This window comes from Talpa europaea (assembly GCF_964194135.1).
Source record: "Talpa europaea genome assembly, chromosome: 8".
In the NCBI taxonomy this organism is placed as follows: domain Eukaryota; kingdom Metazoa; phylum Chordata; class Mammalia; order Eulipotyphla; family Talpidae; genus Talpa; species Talpa europaea.
This window is the reverse complement of record NC_140075.1, coordinates 94,421,923-94,443,726: the sequence shown is the minus strand read 5'-3', so window position 1 is coordinate 94,443,726 and position 21,804 is coordinate 94,421,923. Positions and strand designations below refer to the sequence as shown.

The 21,804-nt window shown below is 34.5% G+C and overlaps 1 protein-coding gene across 9 annotated transcripts in view; it reads right to left on the bottom strand.

Annotated features, from left to right (window-relative positions):
• Positions 1 to 1,178: 1,178 nt before the first annotated feature.
• GPHN (gephyrin) overlaps positions 1,179 to 21,804 on the bottom strand; it is a gene marked incomplete at both ends in the record, with an annotated part of 440,211 nt that continues 419,585 nt past the window's right edge. For all 9 annotated transcript variants that reach the window (XM_084239836.1, XM_084239843.1, XM_084239839.1 and 6 more), the window contains 5 exons: positions 1,179 to 1,312; positions 2,639 to 2,735; positions 8,111 to 8,214; positions 10,656 to 10,720; positions 15,766 to 15,839. In XM_084239836.1, the coding sequence (XP_084095962.1) occupies positions 1,179 to 1,312; positions 2,639 to 2,735; positions 8,111 to 8,214; positions 10,656 to 10,720; positions 15,766 to 15,839 (474 nt within the window). The remainder of the gene's footprint in view (positions 1,313 to 2,638; positions 2,736 to 8,110; positions 8,215 to 10,655; positions 10,721 to 15,765; positions 15,840 to 21,804) is intronic.

Genomic DNA, 21,804 nt, shown 5'->3' with positions numbered 1-21,804 from the left:
CAATTTCTAAATGCTCAAAAAATGTCCACTAATCTGCAACTTCCTGCTTCATTCCTTATTTTCTCCCTCTTTCATTTCAAAGAACTATATAGATGGATGAAATTTGTCTTCATGGTATCTCAAATAAGAATTTGGCTCTTTAGTTAAATAATCAAGCATCTTTACTGTAAATCTGCTAGCTATTTTCTAGTAATGAATAGAAAGAATAGTCATAAATATGTAAATAAATATTATGCTACATCTTAAATTTTCTATCACTAAACCAATCAGAATGTTATGACAATCTTCATTTTTAATAACAAGTCCAACACAATGGATTTTAAATAATGATCAAGGATTTTTTTTATTCATTAAGTTTCAGTATCATTACAGAAAATGTTATGGTACAGAGTTGTTTAACATTTTTTTCTTTGCTCTTGATTTCCACATGAATGCTGGTAACACTAATATCTGTACAAGATCAGTCTTTGATTTTATTTTTTGTTCTGTACAATTTTAAATGTATTGGTTAAAAAGGCTGTCAGCACTTAAGGAAGCATTTCCCCCCCAGTTTGTTCAAATAAAAGGTATCCAGTTACTGCCCAAGAGTACTGTGCCATGAGGATTCTGGGGTGAGAAACCTCCCCAGATGCTCTGCTGGGGAAGGTTTTCCTTGAGGCAGGGCAGGGCCTCCACCCAGTCACTCTTCTGTTGGCACTGTGCACATAAACACGAGATACATGATAAAGAACAAGCAAAAGCTCTCTGTAAAGCAGTTATGAAGCATACTAAGAAGGGAAATCCAAGTGTTGCCTACGCTAGTATAAATAAGCAGACAGCCTTGATTTAAGAGCATAAGTAGTTGTATTTTAAAGATGAGAAAAACACAAGTTCTGCAGGCACCTACTGCTGTCTACTAAAAGCTATCGCTATCAGACCTAGCATTGAACACACAAAGCAATTTGCAAGAAAGGAAAAATTTGCTTTGATATAATCAGAATAGAGTTGTCTGTTAAGATTTATTTTTAGGTGTTTTTTTCTTTAAAAGGTATTTAAATTCTTTTGAAATATAGTTCAAGATGTTGACTATACAGATCAACTTTTATCCAAATCAGAAAAACTAGCTGTGCCGTTGCATATTACAGGATACAGTCAATGATATGTGGACATGCATCAAAGCTTTCTGCTGCTGGCGATCATCATAGCCGTCCAATGACCATGACATCTACCACCTCGCCCTTGTGGAGCTCTACATACTGCTCTGTCTTTGGAGGTAGCATCAACAATCCGTTGGCGCTGCGCATGCTCATCAGACGGCTGCTCATCTGATTACCTAGGGAGAAATACTCATTACAGCAGCGTAAGCAGCACAATGAATACATTTGGAGCCTTTGCCGTTCTTTTTAAAATAAGAATTGATGGACAGAAACACAAGTCTTCAAGAGGAAGAGAAGTGACCAGACTTCCTTGTACCTTTTTTGGGTGGCGATATAACTGCATCCTACTATATTCTTATTAATCTTTGAAAAGAAACATTAGAAATTATTGTTTAAAAGAATAAAACCAGGATTGTGTAGCATTATATAAAATGCCATAGAATTTCTTGGTTCACACTGAAACATATGTGTATCTGAAGAGAGAGGCTTTAAAAACACATTAAATAATACTGATAATCTACATAGCAGCAGCTACCATTTCTTTAGTGTTTATTAAGTACCAGACAAGATGGGAGGTGTTTTACTTAACTATCTTATTCAGTCACATAAGACTCAAAGGGATTAGGTAACTTGACTGCAGTCCTACTAAATAGTTGGTGGCCAATTTGAATGAATGGCAAAGTTTGTGTACTTAGTCACTGTGTTAGCTGATATTTTAATTTGAAATGACCTTTATTTAAAGGATTACACAATTTTTCTGGAGTCTTATTAAAAGTTAGGTAAAATATAACTAGAGGAGATGGGGATATAAGTTTAAAGTACAGAGAAGGTAATTATAGAAATCTGAATGATCAATATTGATTTTCATTTCAATGTATTTATAGTACAGTAGAAGCTACAGAGAATCACATTATAATTGGGTTGTAATCACACATTTCATGGTAGTATAGTCATAGTCCCCTCTTTTTCCTATAACCAAACTTATGCTCAGAACTTACTGGCTGAACAAAGAGTTAAACTCTTCTGTAATTCTAGATTTGTATTTAAGATGTTTATCTAGAAAATATGGCTCTATGGAATAATTCATCCTTCATTGAAAATATTTTACTCACTGTCCCTTTGTGCCAAATTGAACAGGAATAATATAATTCATCTAATCTTTCAAAAAGATCCAAGGGGCCTCTCTGGTGGCGCAAGGGGTTAAGTACCACATTATGAAGTAATCTGCAGCCTCTGCAGCATGAGTTCGATCCCCAGGCCAGCCAGGGAGAAACCCATATGGCGAGGCAGACCTCTCCTATCCCGCCCCCTGCTCCCCTCACCAGTGCATTTCAGTCAATCTGCCTGTTCTGTTCCCCATTCTGTCTTGGGCCTGTACCCCAGGTGTTGTATGCATAAATAAATAAATCTTTAAAAAAAAAGATGCAAGGAAAGAGGATCTATATAAATTTGTGTTTAACAGGATGGGTGAACTGAGATACCTACACATGTGAATGACTAACCTGTACTTTGTGCCCAAGGCAGTGGTTCTTGGTGATGCCAAGTCAGTATACACCGATGGTATTCTGGGCGAGGATCCAGTTTTACATCACATGATAACTACAGAATAAAAAGTTAAAGAAAACAAATTTGATCACTTCTTATAACTACAAGGTGGTGGATGTTGTGCAAAGAATAAAATGGGCATGGAAAATATTTTGGCGTTCTGTTTTTTCCACTACTGTCACCTTATAATCCTAATGCTGGAAGTCCATAGGTTGTATTGCTTGAGTGGAAAAAGAAAAAGAAAAAGAAAAAGAAAAAGAAAAAGAAAAAGAAAAAGCACCAAACAAGTTGGTGCTTCCAATGAGGGGAGAGGGGGTATGGAAAAGATAGGGTTTATTCTGATATCTAATTTAATGGATTGTAAGGACAGATACTTATGACCTATGAATTAAAGTTTTGTCAACACTGAAAATAAAGAAGGCAGACCTAAACAAATAAGATCAATATCCATTTATTTGTATGTCTATCTGTCCACCCATAAACTCATCTACCCAGTAAATACTGATGTGCTATTCAGCTACCCGTTCTTTAACCTATCTTCAACACAAAAAAGTCTAGTTACTTTCTTCTAGTGTTACAAAACTGACATATAATTTCATTAAAGCAAATAAGAATAGTCTCTACTAAAAGTTATACCATTTTACTTTAGTTACATCACTGGTATTAAAAGAATTCCTCTGAATGAGTCTTTCCTATGGAATGGCAGCTTTCATATCTTTTTAAAAAGTACAAAATATTTTCTAACATAGCAACTTCAGTTGACATACATGTCACAGAATGACTAAATCAACCTTCAACCTGGATCCACTGGTTTTGTTCTAAATCTATGTCAAAAAAATTCATCCTGAAGTCTGATAAAAATTCAGTGCCTATGAGATATTCTTTCAACAATTTTATATAGTGTATAATTATAGATTATAGCCCATAAAAGGTGAATTTAATGTTGGTAGAAAACAAAACTTGTTCCAGTATACAGGGAAATTACATTTTCTATTAGCACAATAATCATTTAAGTTATTCTACCGTAAAATGGCCTAGAAATCACTATTCAACAAAAACAGATATTGCTCACATCAGATGATATGAGTAAAATGTGAATATCCTGGAATTTTTGATTTAAGTAAGATTATTGCCAATTCATTCTAATTACTATATTTTCAAGCATTCTAAATAGTCATTCTGATAACCCATGCTTTCCCTCTGGAATCCAGAATAAAATGCAGTTTGAGTACATTTTTTCCTTGATTAAATCACTCTCAAGTCTTTCATTTGATACTGCTTATGCTTGACTCTATTTCAAATCTACTGGGAGGATTTACTTCGAAATTATTTTGTGCTTGCCTAGGGACAAAAATTCTCTCAATCTCTACATGTACGTTTCCCCTCCAGAACTAAACTATAAGAGCTTCTCACATGGCTGTGTTAATTGCAATGTGTTCAAGCAAGATTTTTTCGCTCAGGCAAAGGCACGGCTAGAACAGTGGAATAAACACTGGAATGGAATGATACCTGACACCTAGGTTCTACTTCCAGCTTTATTGTTAACTGGTGTGCTATATTAACAAGCCATTTTGTTTTCCTATACCTGTTTGTTCACATAGGAAATGAGACTGTTTTACAGGAACATATTTGTGTTAATCTAGGAATTAAGAATCAGTTGTGTCAAGCTGAAGTGAATGAAAGTTTTTCATAGTCTCACAAACAGCAAGAGATGAAACAGATTAGATTTTATGACATTTTACTGAAATGAGGAATACTGTGTTAACCAGTGTATTTAGTTGTACTGACATTATAGTTCTGGAATACTATATCACTTAGCTTAAGAAAGCACCGTTTTCTAAGAGCTTTAAGGGATTGCAAGAATAACGAATATATCATGAGTAAATATAGGCACTTTTTTTGTGAAAAAGCATTGCAAATGGTTGATGTTTCACTTCTGATATATTCTATATTCAAAACTCGGCAGTGGACAATGGAGTAAGCCTATTTCCTTTAATTATTTTCCTTAAAATATTTGTTTCCTTTAAATATTTCCTTACACATAGCAGTCACTTAAAAGATAAAATTATATCACTAGTACAGTAGTATATACCAAATACATGTTCTGCATTTAAATATCCAAGGGAGAGAGTTAGGAAAAAAGGTCAACACAATGAGAAGAAAAGCCAGAGTTTGGGAGAAAATATTTATAAAAGACACATCTGATATCGACCTGTTATACAAAATATACAAAGAATTCTTATCAATTAAACAATAAGAAAATAAACAACCCTATTAAAAATGGTCCATAGACTTTAACAGATTCCTCTCCAAAGAAAATATTCAGATGACAAGTAAGCATATGAAAAGGTACTTGACATATGTCAGGTGGGAATAGCAAGTTAAAAACAATGAGATATCACATCTAGCAGAAAGGTCAATATCTAAAACACTGGCTATAGCAAATCATGGTGAGAATGCAAAAGAATAGGAACTCTTATTGCTGGTGGGAATAGCCTCTTTGGAAGATAGTTTGGTAATTTCTTCTAAATTTAAATATACTCCTACCGTATTTATTCAAGTGAACTGAAAACTTACACCCCCACGAAAATCTGCACATGGATGTTTATAACAGCATATTCAGTTGCCAAAACTTAGAAGCAACCAAGACGTCCTTCAATAGGTGAATGGATAAATAAACAGTGGTACATTCAGACAATAAAATATTAGTAAGCACTAAAAAGAAATAAGCCATCAAATAAGGAAACTTCATGCTTTGTTTCAAGCATGAAGGAAACTTAAATGCATACTAAGTGAAAGAAGCCAATCTGAAAAGACTACATTCTGTACACTGCCAGTTACATACTGACATTCTGGAAAAGGTAAAATTATGGAGACAGCAAAAAGATCAAGGGTTAGCAGAGAGGGAGGGATGAACAGGCAGTGAGCAGGGTAGTGAAACTGTTCTGTATGACATTACAATGATAGATACATGTGATTATACATTTGTCAAGACCCACAGAATGTATAAAACTAAGAGCGAACCCCACTGTAAACTATCAACTTAGGGTGATAATAATGTATATTGAAAATGTAGGTTCATCAATTGTAACAAATGTAGCATTTTGATGCAGGGTGTCAATAGTGGGGGAGATGTACATGTATGAGGACAAGAGACATACAGGAACTTCTGTATTTTCCACTTCATTTTGCTGTCAACCTAAATGTGTTCTAAAAATAAAATTAATTTAAAAATGGAAAAAATATTTTATCCTTCCTATTTGCCCTGCTTATCTTGTAGAGAAATTACCACAAACAATTCTTAAAGAAGTAATTGCCAATACAATGTAAGAATATTAACACAGGGATGTTTATGTGATGTAAGGGGACATGAAGCCATAAATAATTAAACCTTCTTAGAAACAGTGAGAAAGGCTTCACATGAAATGTGATGCCTGAGTGTTATTATTAAGGAATTTTCCAAGGAGATGGTGATGGTTGGGGGAGAAACTTCTAGGAAAAAGAGTAATCACAGGCATAGGCAGGGGATCTCATGTTCATTCTAGAAATAGTAAACAGGTTGGTATAGTCAGAATGTAAGATGGGAAGACATTTGAAACTGGAAAGGAAAACAGAACTTGTGTTGAAGGGCTCTCTAATTGGGTATTTTGTATTTAACACTGGGGCCAAGAAAAGCATTGGGGGACTTCAACTGGAGATGCTGACATGATTAGACTTAGACAGAAACAGGATTTAAGAAGAGGCAAAATTAGAAAGGGAAATCACTACATATGTTAAGGGTTATAATCTGGTAAATACTGTAGTGGTCATTCAAATTCATGCTATATTTTACTACATTCAAATAGCCATAAAGTATATGAAAGCATTCTAAGCATCAGCAATCATCAGAGAAATATAGATCAAAACCATAGTAAGGTATCACCTCACATCTGTTGGCCATGAACCAAAAATAAATAAATGAATAATGACAAATATTGGCGACTATAGAGAGAAACCGGAACCCTTACGTTGAATGATTCAGCTAGAATGGCGTTCCCTCAGAAATCCTGAGGTTCTTCAAAAATTAAAAATAGAACTATCATATAATCTAGCAACCCTCCTTCTGGGTATATGTCCAAAAGAATTGAAACAAGGATCTCAAAGAGATATCTGCATCCCCATGTTCAATGCAGCATTATTCACAATAATAAGAGATGAAAAAAAAACCCCACATGTTCGTCAACAAATGACCGGACAAAGAAAAATGCTGTATGCTATTCAGTCTTAAAAAGGAAAGACATCCTATCACTTGTGACAAGGACAAACCTAGAGTACATTATGCTAAATGAAACAAACTAGTCACAGAAATACAAATACTGCATGATTCACTTTTGTTAGGTATCTAAAATAAACTCATAGAAGTAGAGAATAGAATGGTGGTTGCCAGGGACTGGGAAGAGGAGGAAATGAGGTATTGTTGCTCAATAGGTATCTAGTTTCTGTTTTGCAAGATGGAAAAATTCCAGAGGTCTGCTGTACAACATAGTACCTACAGTTAATGCAGTATTTAAAATATGTGAAGAGGATATGTTAAGAGTTCTCATGTTATATGTTTTTACCATGAAACAAACAAAACAAACCACAAGAGAATACAAGGAAAACTTTGGAAGTGATGGCTATGTTTAGTGCCTTAATTGTGGTAATAGCATCATGGGTGTATGTATATGTCCAAACTCATCAAAATATATACATTAAATGCATACATTTTTTGTGTATCAGTTATATCTTAATAAAATCTTAAATAAGGAAAAATAATGCTTTGGCATTATAGTTTATATTGTGAAGAAAATTATTCATTAGTTTTATAGACATTTGTTTTACACAATAAGTTGAAAGTAGTAAATAAAATTGAAAGTCCTGGTGGAGAAGGGGAGTTTAATTTCTAAGTGACTTTTACCATAAGTATAATTCCTCAGGCTTAGTAATCCTTATCTAAAAAATAACAAAGTCACCCTTCCTTCTGATCCACTAGAACCTCTTTCTAGTCTTTTGTCTTTATCTGAATGGCTAAAAATTTATCAGTAAGGTCACAGAAAAAGCAAGCAGGTCAACTATTCTCTGTGAGTTTACATCAAGGAAAGATAATTCTGGTTCCTAATTCCATATAGGTTTGGTTTTAAGGCACATTCTATTAACCATTTTGTCAAAACATATCTATTCCCATATAGACTTTTAGATGAAGAAGAAAATTATTCACTTTAGAAATTACAGAATAAATGTGGGAGGGGAATAATAGTCATGCTTTCCCCTTCAACTTGAAGGGGAGAATATAACTGCATTTCCCCTCAATGCTAACACATAAAACTCCAAGTGTTTCCTTTGGGAAGTTAGGAAAGTATATCCTTGTTATTTGGCTTCAATTTTGGTTGTTGGTTATTAGAAAATATTACCCTGGCTTTGATGATAGTTGGTCGAGGATCCAAGATGCCTTGCATTTTTCTCAGTGCAGGCACAACAAAGAGATTGCAGGTAACCACAGCTGACACAGGATTCCCTGAAAGTCAATGAAGCAGTGATTTATTGTACACTCATAGAAATCTGCCAAATAATTATGTCTGTCTATATCTTCAGGTATCATATAGATGGAAGCAATAAAAGATGTAAATTACTTTGAATCCAAAAGGATGTCAGAATAAAGCTGTAGTCAACCAAATGCTACAGAAAGTATAAACATTTGAGTCTATCAGTAAATGCAGAGACTTCTGATGCCCAGAAGTTGTTTAAGACCATTTATTTCTACATTCCTGAGAGCCATAAATACAAAGGCATTATTAATCTTGATAATACCTCGCTACATGCTGCTAATTACATCATCAAAGTGAAAGGTAATGGTTCCTTCCACCTATTATTAGTTAAAATCATACCTTTAATTTCTTCTATCCACAAAAGTAGCTAAGAATAGATTTTTTTTTAAGTTGTAAAAAGTGATGAGAAGTACTAATCACTTCAATTAAAAAAAAATGAGTTGTTCAACAGGACAGCAAACTGTAATGAGAATTGATTACTTTGCCCAAGCTATTGTTAAAAAGTTATAGAATTCCGATTGCTTTATAAAATTACCCCATAAAAAGTGAATTGCTCTATATAAGAAAAAGTATTAGGAGGATGTTATCAGAAAATTACAAGCAGTGGTTATTTCCATGGAGAGGTGGAATATGGGTAACATTTCTTAAAGTTTATTTGTATTTTTCCAAAGTGTTATTACAGCAATTTAAAAAAACAAAACAAAAAAAAGAGCAAGTAGCTACCCAAAACTTTTAAACTGTGTTAAAGTAAATCAAAATTAGTAATGGTTTTAAATGCATAGCCCTCAGGAAGGTAGAAATACAATTTAAATTTTAACATTCTTGTGAAAGGAAACACTTTGTGACTCATAATCTGAACATGTGAGTTGTTGCTGCCCTCTTTTGGTTCATTCAGGCAGAGCAGAGAAAATGTCAGTATCAATTTGAATACAGGTTATTTAATTTTAACTTCTTTGGCAGATCAACAGTACTTTATAATGGTGAAATAGGCTCCAGTTGTAACAATCTTTGTTAAATCATCACTATGTCTTTAGATCAAGGCACACCTCCTGTATACAAAATAAACTGTCTCTTTTAGGCAAAATAAAGCTAAAAAGAGGATCACGCTTCTTTACGTTTTTTTTTTGAGTATCCAAGGATATACTAAAGGCCCTAAAGATACATTTTGAGGACTACTTTACTTACATGTCCTTTCTCTTAAAATTTTCCTATATGATAAAAATCTCATGTTTATAGATCAGATTTTCAAAAATGTTCTTGAAGTTATAAATTACTCTACCTGCCTTTCTTAAATTTTTTTTTCTTAAGATTTATTTATTTATACAAGTACTGGGGTACAGGCCAGAGGCACAGGAGGGTGAGAGAATTCACCAGAGATGAGCAGGGAGCAGAATAGGCAGAAGGAGCGAAATACACTGCTGAGGGCAGAAGGACCGAAATACACAGTGGGCAGAAGAGGTCTGCCATGCCATGTGGGAATCTCCCTGGCAGGCCGGGAATTGAACCGGCACTGCAGAGGCTACGGACAGCTTCACAGCACTGTGCTCAACCGGCTGCGCCACCAGGGAGGCCCTCTGCCTGCCTTTCTTCATAACTCTTTTGAGATTTATTTAATACAAAAAGCAGATAAACACCCCAAAGCCACCAGATTTATATAGCCACCAAAATTACCTACTTTCCCCTCTGTTTCCCCCAACCAGTCTGAATCTGGCAAGGAAAAAAGGCAGTTTTGTATTTTTTGTTCTACTATTTGCATGGGTGATTCCAGGCTCTTTGAGTATAATAATTCTAGCAGTGGGAGGTGACTGGACTGCTAACTCAGACCAACTTCCTATAAGGAAAAGTACACCAGAAAGATCTAATGACAGCTAATATTCAGTTATCATCTTAGAGTTTGGTTTTCCCACCAACCCAATGAAGTAGATATTAGTCACACTTATAGATGAAGAAACAGCAAAAGAGAGGATAAGTGATTTGTTCAAGGTCATACAGTAAGTAAAGCTGGGATTTGAGCCCAAGTCTTTCAGATTCCAAACCAGATATTCTGATAAGGGACTTATCATGTGGGGTTTAAAAAGATTTGGGTCGGGCCTCCCTGGTGGTGCAAGGGGTTAAGACAACCTATGAAGCTATCTGTAGCCACTGTAGCATGAGTTTGATCCCCAGCCAGGGAGCTACCCACATGGCACAGCGGACCTCTCCTAACTCGCTCGCTGCTCCCCTCAGCAATGTATTTCAGTCAATCTGCTTGTTTTGTTTTGTTTCCCACTCTGTCTCCGGTGAATCCTCTCACCCTCCATGCCTGTGGCCCGTACCCTAGTTCTTGTATGCATATATAAATCTTAAAAAAAAAAAGATTTGGGTCATTTTTTAAGAGAAAAACAAAAGAAACTATTTCAATTATTCTTACCTGGTAGTGCAAAGATTATTTTTCTTACACCATCAATATCCAAAGTTGCAAATGTTGTTGGTAGGCTAGAGAAAAAAGAGGTTATTTGTTAGTGACTGCTAAGTAATACAATAAGTAAATTAAGTAGTCCAGTTTTTTTATGTGGCTCTCCATACAGATAACTTATCGTTAAAACAAACAAACAAACCAACCCCGACTTCTCTGTTGACTCTGCTTTAATCTTTTATACCCAGAAGTGTTTCAAGAGTTTCAAGTGTTTGTTTTTGGTGTCTTCTGTTTTGAAATAACCAAACTAACTGGTTTTCTGTAGCTATGATACTCCTTCCTGCCAGTGTTATAGATGTGTATTGCAAATCCTGGAGTTTCTTTCTCTCTCCAGTTAATAAGGTCCATACTATTTTTGCTGGAGATTTATAACAATCATTCCCATTATCAGAAAATTACCTGACAATACATGTCTATCAGATAAATGCCTATTGAATGAACAAGATGAGTAGTTCTCAATTCTTTAAAACTATACTCAGCAATAAACATAAAAGCCTCTCTTTTATAAGTGGAGTTTTCAGGAATGTCAAAATAAATAAAATATCATGGCTAATACAAAATTAAAGTGATTATAACTAAAAAATATCTTCAAATTATACCTCCTGAGGATTCCGACATGAATCCTTATGATGGATGGGTGCAGAAAGGGGTGAGCATGAGTGTCATGAGAGGAATGGGCATGCAGAGAAGGAGGACGGCAAGGAGAGGAAGAGGGAGGACAAATAAAAACAGGTGGGGCGGGAACACAATGGACTATGGTGGTGGAGTAGGCACACCTTGGTGGAGGAAGCACTATGGTGACTACACCTGAGGTTGGGGGGATCTTAAGTTTCCAAAATTCCAGTAACAATGTAAACCAACTTTATCTCAGTTAAAACAAAAAAGAAAGCAATATTTTTTCTATTGATGGCCGCTTATATAGAAATTCAGCTCAAAATTTCATTTCATTATTGAAACTTGAGTGATGCAAAATCCTTAGGGAATACTAAAGTTTTCATAGAGTTGAAAAATATCCCTTTAAGCACCCATATAGTTTTTATTTTTACAGATTGGTCTTCCAAAAATGGATCACTCATTCATTACTCTTTGCAATAATATGATAAAATATTAACTTTTTTTTGATGATTCACAGCTATTATTAACTTATTGTACTTTGCTAGTAATGCAGTGATGTTGGGTCAGATAGGTATTATGTAATGCTTTTACTTATAATTCATGATCCCACAAAACACACTGCTGTTTTTCTGTAGTTCTTGTTTCTATTGTTTTCCCTGTCCCCCCGCCACCCCAGTGGCTTCCCTAAATAATGGGCTGCCAAAGTGGCTTTAGGTTTGAGAACTAGAAAGTAGTAGTAACATTTATATGGTTAGAATGATGATGATGATAATAATAATAATAATAAAAGCCACTATTTTGTACTATACTCAATTATTTCACTTAATTGTCACAACAATCCTGTGAGGTGACAATTATAATCCCATTTTATAGATGGGGAAACTGAAACTCAGAGAGAGTAAGCAATTTGACCAAATCCATTCAGTTATTTAATGGGGAAACAAAAATTTGAACTAAGGTTTTTCTAACTTTATGGCTCAAAATTGGATAAGGCACTCATTATGCTATAAAGTATTAGCATATGGACTCTGTAATACCTATTTTTTGTCTCCTCTGAGGTCCCTTTTGCTTACTGCTGATTCTTTGCTATTTTAGAAAAATGACATTAGACTGTCATAGCAATTTATTGATAAGTTATTTAGTAATGATTGGTACTGTGTGATAAAAATAATTTTCAAGATACATTTTCACTGACAGCTATGTTGACTATAGATGACCCATAAAAATTGTGGGAGATTAGTAGATTTGGTTGATAATACTTCAAGTGCACTTTTTTTCAGTATCTCTGTGTCTAAAATGAAAGTTTAATTGTTTTCAGAATGCACTGTATGTTGGAAGGGCAAAGCTAAATTGTTCTTGACTTTTTTTATATTTTTTGTTTTACTATTAAATTGCAATTACATCCAAATTTTTCTTGACTTTAGACAAGTGTGAAATTATGGTCAATTAAAGGAATTTAATTGATTTTAAACCACTTCATTAAAACAAAAACTCACAGTAAGAGTGAGGAGGGAATGGGTAATAACTTCCTTATACTGTATTTTAAGCTAATTTATCTTCTGCATCTTATAGGCAGATAGTATGATTTTCCTAAAGTGAATCATTAAAAGGATTCTTTTTTTTTTTTAAATTTATTTATACAAGAACTGGGGTACATGCCAGAGGTGCGGGAGGGTGAGAGAATTCACCAGAGACAGATCGGGGAGCAGAACAGGCAGATCCACTGACATACACTGCTGAGGGGAGCAGCAGGTGAGACAGGAGAGGTCTGCTGTGCCATGTGGGTATCTCCCTGGCCAGCTGGGAATCAAACCTGAGAGGCTGCAGACAGCTTCACAGTGCTGTACTCAAACCGCTGCACCACCAGGGAGGCCTTCATTTTAAAATATTCTATCACAACAAAATATTTTTATTTTAAAATCATGCATTGTTGTCACGAGTGTCCTTTTGCTAGGCTGTGAAGTTTTTGTTTAAATGGTTTAAATGAAAAGCTATTTCCTTTGAACTCAACACCATTATTCAATTCTGTTGTGATCAAAATGTAATGGCATTTATACAATGACTGAAATCACAGTGTTATGACTTTGGGAAAGGGGAAAAAACATTTGGAACTGATGAATTGAAGTTGAAGTGTTAAGTAAACAATAGATTGAAAATAATGTGTGAGTAGCACATTGACACACTTTGCAGATGTTCTCTATTCTAATCAAATTAGCACTGCCATAGGAATGGGGGAAAAAGCCTGTGTATCCACAGCATATTTGCTTAAGATAAAATTGTTCTAAAGAAGAATAATTCCAATTCAACAGTTTCAGTAATCAAAGAGCCTAGGGGCAACTACAGAAATACCAGAAAATATAAATTCTATCAAATTGTGGAGAAAGCCTCTGGGATTGATCACACCTTCATTTTTAAGTGGTAAAATCATGGCAGTAAAAGCCTGATGTCTATCAAGAACTGACACAAGGTACCTGATAGATCAGGGATATTAGGAGAGCTGCCTCACACTGAAAAAAAAGGTTTCTGGAATTTGCAGATAGTTCCCATATCTTACTTGTAACAACTGGTAAATCTCATGGCCATTTTCTCTTAGGGTTCTTATGAGCAGGCATCAGAATATAATTCTGAATTAAAGTATTATTTCTGTTGGCCCTGACAAGATGGAGGCATGCTGGAATGCTCCTTTGAATGGGGGTATCAAAAGTGTATAGGGTAACAGGGATCTGAACATGTAAACTACTGCTTAAAGATATGGCCGCACATGTTCAGCACACCAATATTTGTCATTATTTAAGGATTTATAACTGATTACAGAATTTCCATCAGTTCTTCCATAGGTGATGTGCAAGATGTTGGCATGTGGTTATTTTTCTTTCCTTGTGGGAGTCAGTAAGAAGCACTGTGAAATACTAATTATGAAGTATTGTAAAGGAAAAAAAATTAAATCTGAAGTGAATCAGACCTTTATGTCTAATTCCTAGTCTATAGATATATTGGTGAGAGGAAAATTTATTACCACCACAGGAAGCAGTCAACCAAATCCATTTCTTAGGAGAAGTCAATGACTTAACAAAAGAAGAAGTGGGAGTAAATGTTCAGATTTAATGAAGATTTAACGGTCAAATATAGTAAAAGAGGACATGGCTTGAATCCTAATCCAAACAATACAAAATAGGACATTCTTTTTCTTGACATTTGGGAGAATTTTGAATATGATCATAGTACTAGATGATATGGAGGCATTCCTATTAATTTTGTTAGGCAGATAATACTAATGTGATTACATAAGTGAAAGCTGTTGTTATTATTTGTGATATATACAAAAATGACATGATGTCTAGAATTTGCTTTAAAACAATCTAGGCTTCTGTCCTTCCAAGAAGGTAAGAAGGGGATTGATAAAAGATTTACAGGAGAATGTTGATAGTTACTGAAGTTGGGAGATGAGTACATGGAAGTTTCATTGTTCTCCCCACTTATGTGTGTGGGTAAGAATTTTCATACTAAAATTTTTTAAAAAATTTATTTATTTATACAAGCACTGGGGTACAGGCCAGAGGTGCGGGAGGGTGAGAGAATTCACCAGAGACAAAGTAGGGAGCAGAACAGGCAGAAAGACAGAAATACACTGCTGAGGGGAGCAGCGGGCGAGGCAGGAGAGGTCTGCTGTGCCATGTGGGTAGCTCCCTGGCCAGCCGGGAATCAAACTGATGCCGCAGAGGCTGTGGACAGCTTCACAGCACTGCATTCAACCTGCTACGCCACTGGGGAGGCCCTAAAATATTTTTAAAGAGAGAGAAAGAAGCAGTGTGGAGAGAAAAGGAGAAAGAAAGAAGTAGACATGGGTAGTAAAGGGAAAAAAGGTTTGGAAAGGTTTGCTTTGCTTTGTTTATTTTTTGTTGTTCAATTATTTTACATAATCTGTAAATTCTGAGAATAGAACATCCAATTAAAAAGTTGCTTTGGTTTGGTTATAGCAAACCCAGTGATTCATAAGGAAAATGAATTCCCATTTCAAATAGAAGTTACATTTCTGAAAAGATTTTTAATACTATATATAATGTTTTATTTTATTAGAATAAATAATTCTGGACCTTCTCTGGTGGCGCAGTAGTTGAGCACTAGGCTGTGAAGCTGCCCGCAGCCTCTGCAGTGCCTGTTTGATCCCTGGCTGCCAGCAAGGGTCCCACATGGAGAGACAGACCTCTCCTGCCGTGCCCACTGCTCCCCTCAGCAGTGTATTTCATCAGTCTGCCTGTTCTGTTCCCTGCTCTGTCTCTGGTGAATTCTCTCACCCTCCCACGCTTCTGACTGTACCCAGTGCTTGTATAAATAAATAAATCTTAAAAAAAATAATTCTACAATAAATTATAAATTACTAATAAATAAGCTATTAGTCAAAGCAAGCCAAGTCAACCCCATATATGCGATAATAAGATTATTTGCATACCCTGGTTTCATAAAAACCCTGCCAAAATGGATCTGAGCATGAAGATCAATGTCCAGCACCTGCTTGAGATAGTCCTGCAAATATGAAAAATAATCACTTTATTTTCAAATATTCTAATATATTTTCAAAACTTTAGAAAATAAAATAAATTAGATTGAAAGGAAAAGAAACACCTGTATTACTGAAGTTAATTTACTTAAGACAAATATTTCCTTATCTCTTTTTTCCTTACTTACTCATTCAGTCATTCAATAAATATTTGCTGAGCACCTTCTGGTATATGCTGATGACCAAACTAGGTACAGGGGGATATAACCTTGAACAAAGGAGACAATGTCCCTGCTCCCACAGAAAGTACATCTAAGTAGGAGCTAGATAATAAACCAAAATCACATGAACATATAATATCATTACTTGGTAGGTTATTGTCCTTTTTTTAAGGGTAGATCTCCTTGTCGGAACAGTACACTTTTTGTGTGCCTTAAACCTGGGGAAACCTTTCCTTGGTTCTTGAAATGAATGCCACGAAGGAATAAAACTTGAGCTATATTACCTTTAGGGTTCTCCATTTTTGTCCTCTTTGATTCTGTTTTTATTTCTGTGCATGGTCATTCGTGGCATTTGATGAGGAATTTGGTTTTATAGCAAACCATCTGTTTATCTTGCTATGTTGAGTGTGAATTATTTTCCTATCTTTGGAGGCTACATAAACTATATGCCTACAAGATCATCATGCAGAGCTGGCCTTCCTTGTCATGTGCTCTGGACCCAGACTGTCCCCATATCCTGGCTCCTTTCCATCTGAATCTGAATGTGATGGAAGTGTTGGGGTAGTGGGACATGAGATTCTCTCACCTACTCTCTAGTTTTAGTAGGTTCTGGGGAGAAGAGTCTTGATCACAGAACCATAACAAATTTTCCTTTGCTAGTGAAACAAAACAAAACAAAACAAAACACCAAAAACAATTATATTGTCTCTGAAACTAAAGTTTTTCTGTTCTGATTGACTTAGAGAGGTAAGTTCTTATAAACATAATATTCCTAAGTTCCCAGATAATAAGGAAATTTAACTTATAATATTATAAATGTGCTGCACTAAAATAATTCCAATAATTTTAAGAATCAAAGTGCTCATAACTAAGATAAATCTTTGGTAAATAAAACTACCTCAATTATTTTGGTTATTAAGAAAACCCAGAGATATTCTTTCTCTTATTTATGAATGTTAAATATAATTAGACAAAGGCATTTTTTTCTACTTGGGTTTGTTTTTCTTGAATTTGTATAGGTTTCTTCATCAAATAAGTTGACATTATTCTTATTAATATTTAAGACTGTGAAAAATGTAAAACTGGGTTCAGTGAAATTGAACCCATTATTCTAAAAACCTTTTAAGTAGTAACTATGTTTATAGTCTGTCAGCATACAAATAGTTTTGTGTAAAACTATTTTTTTTAAGTTTTTAAGAAACTTAAAATCTCAAATTGATAATAATCACGAATAATCATCAGATATCTAGATGATTTTCAAGTAAGATTAAATATTAGATCTTTGATTAATTAACATGAATTTTAAAGTTAATATGCTTTTGTTTTTAAGTTAATTACTTTGTTTCTTATTTTTATATGCTACAGATACATTATATTTTTGGGTCATGTTAATGAATGTTCTTTGTTCATCTTTGCTACATTAAGAAGGTACAAAAGGAATGTGTGTGGCTGGAGAAAGCTGTATTCCATGTGTTTATGAGTTCTATTAGTCTGCTATAATGCTTACATGTGATTTCTAAATTATCTATGCTCTCTAGTTTTCCCTGTGAAATAGAAATTGGTCATTTTCTAAATTCTGCATAATGAATATGGGGACTACAATTACATTAGGAGCAGTAACGACAGAGAAGTATAACTGTGTACTCTTGTTTTAAAGGAAAAAAATGTGTATGAGTGTGTATTCCAGTTTTCAAAAGGGTCTCAGGAGCCTTTGCATACTCTTATATTTAAATTTGTTAAGGATTTCTACAGCTTTTGCTTATGTGGGTTATATCTATTGATATTTAGCATTAGAAACTGAGAATGCAAAAATGCTAATTTGAAGGGATATATATGCACTCCTATGTTCACTGTAGCACTATTCACAATAGCCCAGTTATGGAAACAATCTGTGTCCAAGGACAGATGAGAGGATTAAGATGTCATATATATACACAATGGAATATCACTCAGTTATAAAAAAAAGATGAGCTTTTGCCATTTGTGATTACATGTGTGGAACTGGAGAGGATGATGCTAACTAATAAGTCAGAAGGAGTTACAAATACTGGATGGTTTTACTTACATGTGGAATATAGAGAAACAAAACAAAGGGTCAGACAGAACTGAACCAATTAACAAGCCCTAGAAGTCTGACTGTAGAATTGAAGGTATCACAAAGGAAGGGGGAGGGTAGACAGCAGAGTGTGGAGGGGGCCAAATGAACTATGGTGGAAGAATATGGGTGCCTTGGTGGTGGGTGTGGTGTGGTTACATACAACTGAAGAGGTGTGACCCTATACCTCTGAATCATATATAGTATACAAAATCAATGTTACCTTAAAAAAAATTGCCATGAAATATTAAAAATGAAAAATGTGATAAATTAAAAATTATTTACTTCTTGGTATTTTGGAAACAGCAATTATAGTCATTTCATGTTAATATAAGTAATTTATTTTTATACATTGGTTCATAATTTTGAAAGTCTGTAACATTTAGCTTAATAGAATTCAGTTGGATTCTCAGTTGCTTCAGCATTCAGTCTAATGAGATATCATATGGTCATATGTTGAACAACTTATTGTCATGAGACAATAATATCAAATGAGGTCTTAGTTTTTTTGAAATAGTTTTGACCTTGAAGACCCACTTAAAGGGTTTCAGGGACCTCTATGGATCTGGAGACCACTCTTTGTTCTAAAGTAAACTGTTAAATTTTGTTTTAAATATAAAAAAGGGGCAAATTTTGAAAGTGAGTTTTATTTGCCTTGTTTTATGATACCTGTATCTGAACTCAACCTTGAGAAATAAACTTTTAGCAAGCTTATAAGTTTCATTTCTTTGGATTATTGATTAATATTTTCCCTATGAGAGGAAAGATTATTCTTTTTGTGTAAACTATTCTGCTTTATGTCTACTTTATTGGTAACTCTTGATTTTACCTTTTAATGATGAGATCTAAATTTAGAAAAAATAAAATAATATCTTTTAAAAGAATATCTTTTACACCTAAAATTATCTTTGGAATTTCCTGAACAGACCTTGGAAATCACAAAGCTTTGTTCTTTCATCTTATAAAAATAGATGCTAGAAATTATTAGGTTTGTTTGATGTGTTACCATTGTAAGAGTTTCATGGGAGGGGAAAAGCTGTCTTATCTGAGAAGAGATACTCAGTTTGCCCCAGGTTAGATTATTCATGGAAGGTGTCATTAATACAAACATTTTAGAAATTCTATGCTTTCTGAGAAGTGCCTGAAGATTTGACAATGCCCTTGATGTGCATATGTTTTCACCTTCAGGGAAAACACTGATCAATCTTTTATAGAATAATTATATGCCTTATCTCTCAAAAGAATTTTCCTTATCTCCTATTCTGATATTGATTACAGTAAAACATAAACACTTTTATTTAGTAACTTTATTTTATCACTTTATTAAGTGGCATCTATAAAAAAGTTTCTGATGCTCTGAGTGCCCTGCTATAAGCTATAGTCAATAGTTTGTGTCTGGCACAACCTATGGAACATAGTAAAAGTGATACTAAGAGGAAAGTATATAGCAATTCAGGCCACAGCAAGAAAAAAGAAAGGACTCAAATAGCCTCACCTCAAGATATTAGATAAGGAAGAACAAATTAAGCCAAATGCCAGTAGAAGGAAGGAAATAATAAAAATTAGCACAGAACTAAATGAAATACAGTCCAAAGGATCAATGAACCAAAAAGAGGTCTTTGAAAAAAATCAACAAAATAGATAAAATGCTAGCTAGACTCATTAAGAAAAAAATGGGAGAAAAATCTAATAAATAGAATCAGAAATGAAAGAGGAGAAATTATAATAGACATTTAAGAAATACAGAAGATCATGAGAGATTACTGTAAGCACCTATATGCCAACAAATTGAATAATCTAGATGAAATAGATAAATTGTTAGTAATCTACAACACTCCAAGATTGAACCAGGAAGATCTAGAAAATCTGAGCAGACTAATCACAAGTCAGAAATTGAAATAGTAATCAAAAGTCTCCCAAAGAACAAAAGTGCGGCCCAGATGGTTTCACTAGTGAGCTCCACGAAGTCTTCAAAGATGAACTAATATTTATCTTATTCACACTCTTCCAAAAAGTGGAGAAAGATGGGAAACTTCCGAACACATTCTATGAGGTCAACCTTACTGATACCAAAACCTGACAAAGGTATCACAAAGAGAATTACAGACCAATTTCTCTGAAGATAGATACAAAAATGCTCAACAAAATTTCAGCAAAACAAATCCAAAAATACATCAAAAAGATTATAATCTTGACCAAGTGGGATTTATTCCAGGGACAAAGGATTGGTTTCACTTCTGAAAATCAATCAGTGTAATTCATCACATCAACAAAAGGAAAGATAAAAATATAAATATCTAAATAAATGCAGACTTTGATAAGATTCAATTTCCATTTATGTATAATAAAAAACTTCAAAAAACAGGATAGATGGAATATTCCTTAACATAATAAAGATTATCTATGACAAACCCACAGCCATCATCATACTCAATGGTGAAAAAATGTAAGTTTTTTCTCTTATCTAGTACAATACAAGGATGTCTACTTTCACCACTAGTATTCAACATATATTGGGTGTCTAGATAGAGAAATCAGGCAGGAGAAATACATAAAAGGAATACAAACTGGCAAAGAAGAAGTAAAAGTTTCATTATTTGCAGATAACATAATATACATGGAACACTCTAAAGATGCCACTAAAGAAACTAATTGAAATAATAAATAAATTCAGTAAGGTGGCAGGAAACGAAATCCTGGTGGTGGGCATGGTGTAACAATAATACACATTTGCAGAAGTTTAAACCTATAAACACCAAAGATACAATGAAGCAAACTAACTTGACCACAATAAACATAATTTAGAGAAAAAATAAATGATGTATACTGCAAAAAAAAATTGTGTCTGCAATAAAGAGAAATTCAAAGTATTAGGGAAAAGGACTGTCATAGGTACTTTAAACTACTGATACTACAAAGAATAATTTCTTGGGTAAAGGCTTCAGTGTTTAAAAAAATGAAAACCTCTTTGAAAAAACTACGTGGGGCAGGGTGAGGTGGAGGTCAGGAAAGATTTGAGGGAGCAACTGCGGAAATGGTGTCTCCTTGGCTGAGAAGTGGATAAAGGCTTGTGTGTCTCACAGACAGTCTCCCCATGATCCTAGTGCTACTAGTATGACCCAAAGTAGCAAAGACCTAAGATCTACTGGTACTACATGTACACTCTAGATGCATTCAGTGCAAACTGGTGACCAGATGCGTCTTGTATATGCACTGTTGCCTCACAAGTCCCTCCCAGATTCTTGGTGTAAGATTCACTCAGAGGGGGTAAGCCCCATTAGTGGCTTAAAATTTTTTGTCAGTTCCATAGCATAAGTACTCACAATAAGATTTAAGTTCAATCAATTAAAATCTACAGACCTGAGTTTCTGGACTTAAGATTTATGCCTGCTACTTTATCATCATGCTTCTGGATCTTTCCTTAATTAACGTACCTGTCTTTTCTATGTCTGCCTTTCAGGGTTAGCCCTTGGGCTGAAGCAGATGTCCTATCATTTATGCTTTCCTTTCTTTCTGCTATTGAGGTACACTGGAATTCTTTTCGGGACTAGAACTTGTACTGGTTGGAGTTTGCATCATTTATGCTTTATGTCTTTCTTCTTGGTTTCTCTTCTCATCTCATTCCCACTCAAGGATGTAGCAATGACAATCATTAGTGCCTATGGAATATCTTGG